The 7,782-nt window shown below is 39.9% G+C and overlaps 1 protein-coding gene across 1 annotated transcript in view; it reads right to left on the reverse strand.

The window, feature by feature from the left end:
• The window catches only part of LOC104403057 (mucin-5B), a gene marked incomplete at its 3' end in the record, with an annotated part of 33,482 nt that extends 27,422 nt beyond the window's left edge, over positions 1 to 6,060 (reverse strand). Inside the window, exons 1-4 of the mRNA XM_010011090.1 lie at positions 5,979 to 6,060; positions 4,021 to 4,276; positions 2,457 to 2,571; positions 1,046 to 1,133 (exon numbers count right to left, since the gene is read on the reverse strand). Of these exons, the coding sequence (XP_010009392.1) occupies positions 1,046 to 1,133; positions 2,457 to 2,571; positions 4,021 to 4,276; positions 5,979 to 6,060 (541 nt within the window). The remainder of the gene's footprint in view (positions 1 to 1,045; positions 1,134 to 2,456; positions 2,572 to 4,020; positions 4,277 to 5,978) is intronic.
• Between the last annotated feature and the right edge of the window lie 1,722 nt (positions 6,061 to 7,782).

Here is a 7,782-nt window from a genome sequence, read left to right on the forward strand (position 1 = left end):
GTTTTGGAACTTCTTGCGCAGTAGATTTTAGGCTGGGCAGGCAGAATGGCTGTTACCTGCTTAGCACAGGCAGAAGCATGTTTTCAGAGTATGAAGGGGGAACGTGGGAGGCCACCTGCTCCCCAGGCATGGGAACCTGTTATTTGTGTAACCAGACACATAAAAGAACAGCCTGTTTTTCTTAGAGCAATGCTTCTCAGTAGCAAACTGTTCAGAAAAATTTAAGCCACCTTTAGTTTTTATCTACTATGCTTTTCAAGTAAGGAGCAGAAGCATGACTATGATACATCCAAAGAGCTTAATATGAAATACCACAATGAACCCCAAATTTATCATTACAAGTGGTATTTTTAACAAATCTCAGGATTCTTTCTGAATGGGTGAGGTAGATGAAAATACTTTTCTGGTAATTTAAGAAGCCCAAGTATTACATGAAGGTTACAAAGTTATAAATTTGGCTTCAGCCCTGTAGCTAATATCCCAGGATGCAGCTTTCCTTCCGCTCAGGAAAGAGTAGGATCAACTGCAGGATTGTAGCCTCGGCTGTTTGCTGTGCTGGCCTCTTTCCAGTGCAGTGCAATATCTGAAGGTGTCAGTGGATGGCACCATGGCTCCTGCAAAGATGCTCAGTGAAATCTCCGGCTCAGTGATGATGCTTTCATTTCATTACAGAGGTAAAAATAATCACACTTGATACCCAGATGTAAAATTATCAAAATAGAAGGACAGAAAATGCACTCGTGCTCATTTGAGACTACAAGTTCCTTAAAGTTTGCTACTGTAAGTGGGAAACCTGGAAATGTTGCTGCATGACAGCAGGCAGTTAATTTGGATCAAAAAGATTTGAGACTCTTGCAAGTTTACGAACAGCAGAGGAACTCAGATTGTCCCAGAACATCCCTAAAATACATCTCCTATATATGGAAATGTTCAAGTATTTCAGTGGAAAAAATCTGAAACCCTGCTTAGAGGAAACAGATATCAAGTTTCATGTCAAGTATTAGCAATTCTGTTCTATGTGGAATACGCCGTATCCATGACCTACCATCCAAAACCAAATCATTCTTCTCACTGCCATCATAGTTCCCACATAGCCCACATATTTTCTCTTTATATGTTTCTTCTAGGTCCAGCTACAAAACAAAAGGAAACAGGAAACCTGGAGTTTAAAGGCTTTTCACCACATTTGCAGCACGTTGGAAAGCACAGTAGCAGAAATGCTCATTACCAGTTTGTAGCAGTCTCCTTTTCTGTTACAAACCTACCATAAAACTTACATGCTGACAGGTTTAATTTCAACAGGAAGATAATCCCCTAGCAAATGTCATTCTAACTGAAGCATGCTGAATACTACACTAATCCTTGGACCAGTGCCTCCCAGTAGAGAGACACTGATATACAGACGTGGTACCTCTTGCAAGGTACCGCAGCTCCACTCTGGGCAGGTCAGATAACTGTGCTCTGGTGCTGGATGCAGAAAACAGCAGTTTCTGGTCAGCTTTTAACCATATCTAAGGCTTTTTCTAGCCCATAGGCTAAATGGAAAACATAGCATTTCTGGGGGTGGGTCTGTCCAGCATAACTTGTTCTGCCCATATTCAGGGGCAATAAAGAACTAGGTTAGCACATTATTGTCTTGCTACATAAAGCTATTGCGCCTAATCACTCTTACATGCTTGGAAGGTGGTATTTGTGTCACTCAGGACCACCAAAAAAAGGTGGTGCTTTTCCTATAAGTGTGTCACCCTAAAATTGTGTCCGTTGTACAGGTGATGCCTGTAATACTTCAGCTGTTAATTAGCAGAGGGGAACGGGGGAAGCAAATATTTCATTAAATCAGAATTTGAATACCACTTGTTTGCTTCCTGATTTTTTTTTTCTCTATTCATCTTCTACTCTCTCTGTCTCTGAACTGCAAAACATGACATACAACTTTAATTTATTTACTCAGTCCTGATTATGGAAGATAAGCATTCACACCCGAAAGTGTAAATATCCTGTTGCAGAAGAGTATATTTTAGGGTGGAAATATAGAGGGGAAATCCCGCATAACAAGGCTCTGAAATGAGAGAGGCCACACAAAGAGGCTGAACTGGCCACACAGATTAGTTTCCGACACAAGAAGTACATTGAGTCAGAGGGTAACTAACAAGTCAGAGCTGGAGGGACTAGCTGTGGTGCTACCAGAGCCCCATGGAGGAAGCAGATAACTACAGATGTGCTATCTCCGTGGTTAACAGTGGCGCTTTTTGTCAAAAAACAATGAGTGGGGAACACCTAGAGGTTGTGACTACATGTCCTGTCCCCGTAAAAGTATTACCTAGTTTGGAAAGTCCCTATCAGCTTATTGATAAAATGATACAATCTCTTATATCAACATGGTGCCCGCATCCAGCTCTGCTTTTCATCATTGATGAGGTTTATCATGACAAAAACAACTAACTGGCTGTTCATACTAGGAGAGTGTCAGCCCAGTTCCACTTGAGTGTCAGGCCCAGCTTGGAAGTGAGTTGAAAGTAAGTACAGGTGTCCTCAATCAGGATGCTCTTCAAGCTGAAGGGCATGTCGATCCTGGAAATTGGAAGGAACAAAATAGATTGCATTGAAAAAAAGTCTGATTAAATCCTCTCAGAGATACAAGAAGAAAAACTAGAGACAAAAGGAGATAAATAAGCCATGGGGAACATTCTTTTCAATGTCAACCTTCATCCACACACTGCATTAAATTTAGGTGTAATCACCTTGTCTGCTGGGACCTTTTACCACCCTTAATCCATAACATAGTGTATTTTGGTCATAAGTGTGTCAACACTACATTAGCCACTCAACTGATATCAATGCAGTTCTGCTTGTTTACATGTTCTGAGGACCTAACCCAGAAGGTTATAAGGAGCAAGATCACAACACAAGGATACTGCAGATTGTCATCATCCCTCCAGGCTTTCATTGACATTCGGGATTCACAGAGGTGTGAAAACAGCTCTGTTCTGTAACTCCTGTGCTAACATGACTCAGGCCTACATTACTTTTTCATCTCACTGAGACAATAACCATTTATTTTCCCAGGGCCTGAAAAACTTAGAAAATCAAAAAATGGTTGAAAGATAGATTCATTTCTCCTTTCATTTAGAAAATACATCTGGGTTTTAGTACTATAATTACAAATGAGTTATGCTATTCTATATTTGGTCATTTCTAGAGGGCTGTCAAGCGAAGACAGCCTGTAATCTTGTAATTTTCTCTCCAACAAGATTATGAGGGTTTTTCCCAGAGTCAAAGCTTACCTTGGCCCTTAATACCTATATGCTGTGATCAGGTAACTGCACTTCTCATGCAGGCTGACCTTAAAACTGTGCTCAACTTTCAGCCACTGTTGCATATGACTCTTCACTTATGGAATATTTTTACCCTTCTGTGTGCAGTTTGTTTTCTGGTTCATTTCTGATTGGAATTAGAGGTGTGGATTTTTACTTCTGAAACTTCTGTCTTTTGTGTAAGAAGATCCCAAGGCTGCAAAGCAGTGCAATTTTCTAGGCTAATCTATCTGGAAACAGAAAACTTTTCCTAAGAGGACCATCTGTTCCTGAACAGCAACATACAACAGTAGGGTTAGTACCACAGAAATAGTATTTTGAGGAAAAAAAAATAAATTACAAAGTTTCTACAAAATCAAAATCTTCAGTAAATAAAGTGTTGATTTTATCTCCCTTATTCCGTCCCTCCCTCCCAAATCAAAGCAACATTATGGAAACCTACACATTCTGTCTTCATAACATATATACTGCCTTTTGCTTAACATGTTGATGTTGATCCCTGGGAATTGTAGTTTACATGCTTCTGGTCTCCTCCTCCACTATGGGGTGGACTATTTGCAATACCCTATTCAAAGTGCTATGAACATCACACACAGCCATTTGCACCTCTTCAGAACAGGACCCCTTTCTAGACATACAATTTTTAATGCTAATACATAACATTAAAACTGCTGAACAAGAAAACAACAGTATGGTGTTTACTCACTTGTTCCCATTCACTGTGATGCCTGTCTCCTTCACCTCCAAGATCACTCCATCAATGGTGACTGTGAAGTAGATCAGGAAGCTATTCTTGTCACTGCGCCTGATTTGGATGTTAAAGTCCTGGTAGCTGTCATTGCAGTGCGAAGCAAAGACATATGTGCAGATTCCAGGAAAAGTGAATTTTACATGGTCAAATGTATGAAAGTGGAAATTGCCCCAGGTGGCACATTCACTCCTACTGACAGTAGAGACCTGGACTAAAGAAAAGGTCACAAGAGGGAAGCTTAGGAAATGAACCCACATGAGGTGCTTTACCTTTTTTTGTTGAAAAACATTAAAGGAGAGATTTTCAAAGGCAAAAATGTTAACCTCTGGATGATACTAGCTTATGACAAGGAATTTCATCTCACTAAACTTTTGAAGTCTATGCCAGAGATACTTCCAATGTAAGCAGATGAGCCCAGGCTCCTTTGAAGTTAATAGTGATACGCAGAAGAGGTTCAGCTTCCCTACCTTACATATCTACCTAGGAAGAAGATGCTACAAGATGGCATGTTTCTCTCCATTGTCTATAAAAGTTGCTGAGGGGTGTCAGTGTAGATGGCACTCCTCAGCATTTACACTGTAGATACATTTACACTGTAAATATCTGAAGTGAAGTGAGGGAAATCCCATCCTGGTTGCCTAAATCTCATTTTTACTTTTGAAATACTGCTTCTAACACATGCAAGATTTTGGTCCAAAGTCTTGAACTGAGCCCCTTCTGGGAGATACCATGGGTGGCATGACCCTTCAGCAAAAAGGCAGCCTCCGACCTCAGCAGTTGAGGCTGCCACCAGCTTCAGCAGTTGGCTTAGAGCTACTTTTTTTTCCTTTCAACCAAAACTCATATCTTGGACCTCTAAGTTGTACCTCTGTCAAAGGTTTGACAAGTTTATTGATACGTACTTGAAGTGCATATAAGACCTCACTTCAGAAAGTAGTTTTCATACCAAAGCTGCACAAAGCCACTGTGAGTCACCTTGAATTAAATAAGATGTGCTTCCTACAAAATGCTTTTAACATTTCTTCTAGGCCCATTTCAAAGAGCGACAAATGAAAATGGGCAAATTTCTTTGGGTTGTTTGTGAGCATGTTTGGGAAATTCAATGCAGCAACATCCATCACAGATCAAATAAGAAACAGTCATTAATATACTCAGTGAACGCAAAGATTTTATTAAATATTCCTACCCAAGAACCAGCAAGGGAACAATGAAAAATTCAGATCTTGATGTTAGAAATGTACAATACAAACTCCAGTGCCAAGAAGTCCTTACAGAAACAGCTTTTTAAAGGAACTGGAATTTGCCATGGGTGTTTGCATCTCTGAAGTGGAGTAGGGAAATTTAGCCCTTTTGTACACAATAATAAGCGGAAATAAAGTTTAGCTATTCTTGAAAGTGGAGTTGCTAGAATTACTGATACAGAAATAACTGCCATGTAAATTGTTTGTGTATTAAGCAACTGAGTAAAGTATGAGACATTCAAAACCAAGCCAGGAGGTAACAGCGCAGCAGACCACAAAAAATGTGTTTACTCCTAATGCAGTATTTCCTACTGGTCAGTCAAGCCTAGCAGGCATTATGGTAACATACTTCTATAAAGAATATAGGTCAAGTGTGTTGAAAAAAGTGTCACCATTTTATTACAATGCAAACTGCATCCAGCAAGTCTCCTTTACAAGATTAGTTGCTTAGGACACAAAAAAGTCGATAATCTATGTAGTAGTGCAAAAAAAAAAAAAAAGTAAACTGCTTAAATGGTTGACATTAAGGATGAAAATGTACAATGTTAAACAGTATCTGACATGCCTACAGCTCTTATGAATATGTTACACATTTTCATTTGACAACTCTATTTGTCACCTATGGGGAGCAATATGTGAGCAAATAATCTGAGAATTAGATTTTTTTCTTACCTATCTGAACTGGTTCTTTGCCACTGCAACAACTCCAAATCAGGCAAAAGATCCAAAATGACCTCCCCTTTTTTATTTCCATCTTGCCATGAAGTGGTGACTTGAAAATCCTTCCAGAGAAGTGTTATTTTCATGGCTTATAGGCACATATTTATACTCCAGGAATTTGGCATGAGAACAAAACATTGATGGCAGGGTCCCTGAAAGGTGGAGCTTCATTCAATTTTCCTTCAGTGGTTCATGTTTAGCACTCATCAACCTCCAGTATTTCAGACAAGTATCCAATTCACTCTTGCTTTATGTGGAGACAGACAGCTATCCTTTTATTACTTCTTTTATATAGTTCCCCCCACTGCTACATAGTTGTTTTTTCTTTGTCAACAGTGGTTTTTCTTTTTTATAACATCTGATTAGTAACAAGCAGTTATAGATCTCTTTCAGAGCTTTTCTCTGGCTTGCACATCAGCACAGTCCCCCAGCTCAAGAAGAAGTGTTTGTTGCCTCTGTTAGCTGGATGGTGACTTCTGAATGTTAGAGCAAAAAAAGTAAGGTCAGGTATAATGTATGGTTTATTTAGAGCAAAAACTTTTGGAAGGAGAGCAGTGTTCTTTAAGAAGTACATATAAAATATGTTACAAAAAAAGCCAGAGATTTACTGCTTCAACAGACCACGAATGACATTGGTTCACAAAGTGCAATCTTCCCACCTCTGCACAAATGGGATTTAATTGCACCACTCAGACATACAAGTTAATTCATTCTTTATGCACAGAGAGATAGTGGTTTCTCCTAACATCACAAGGCAGCAGTGCCCAGCTCCTTCCAAACTGTACACCATAATTCATTCCTTCACCTCCTAAACTATGTGGCTGCAAAAAGGTCCTTTGGTACTATCAGAGTGCTTTAATACCCTATGACATGCCCATAGAAAATCCATTAGGCTCAGTCAGGAGCTGATCTACATTCCATTGTAGGACATTTCTTATATATCCTGTCACAGATGTGTGACATCAGTAATTTTAGGGTCTCTTTTAGAGATTTACTTGCTTTTTTGGCACAAGCCGACCTAGGATTTCTTCAGTTTACCAGTGTTATGGGGGAACTACTGCTGAGACAGGGGAAACCTTTTACCTAGTCCCAACAGATCAAACACAAGTAACAGACATTCCCACACTTTCAACTGTTCCATGCCCCTTTGGGAATACACAGCACCAGAATGATTTCCAGTATTAAGTGAGCACAAATACAGTTTAATGTGAACTTATATTTTACCCTTGTTGCAAGTCCTCAGACCAAGTCTGTCCATGCACTCACCTGGGGGATATGCATGCACTTTTATCTGGTTGGCAGACAATAAGCTGGTCCTTGAGAACTGTGTCCTGCTCACTGTTTTAGCAAGCTTTCCAGCATTTGTAAAGTTAAGCGTCCTAAAGCTGTTCCACTGCTTCTCCCTACATAGTTATAAGCCACTTACTAAATGGCTTACAGAATTGCAGGTGCGAATGTCTGCCAGATGATTTGCTGCTGCTGTTGCTCTTAAGAAAATCCTGTTCTAGTAGGTGAGAGCATTGTGCAGTACATGAAACATGAGTTCATGTTACCCCTTTCCCACTGTTCGTGTCCCATTAATTCCATTGTCAGTCGCACTTCAGGCATGGCACTACTGGAAGGTAAAGTCTGTTCTTGAAGCCCTGACATTTTGGCTGGAATACAGAACCAACAGAATACAGATACACAGCACTGCTGATGGAAATAATATGTTTCTGCTGCTTTCCTTTTTTATTACAATGCATCTTTCCTGCTG

This window comes from Nestor notabilis, unplaced genomic scaffold (genome assembly GCF_000696875.1).
Source record: "Nestor notabilis isolate BGI_N333 unplaced genomic scaffold, ASM69687v1 scaffold1623, whole genome shotgun sequence".
NCBI classification, from domain to species: Eukaryota; Metazoa; Chordata; class Aves; order Psittaciformes; family Psittacidae; genus Nestor; species Nestor notabilis.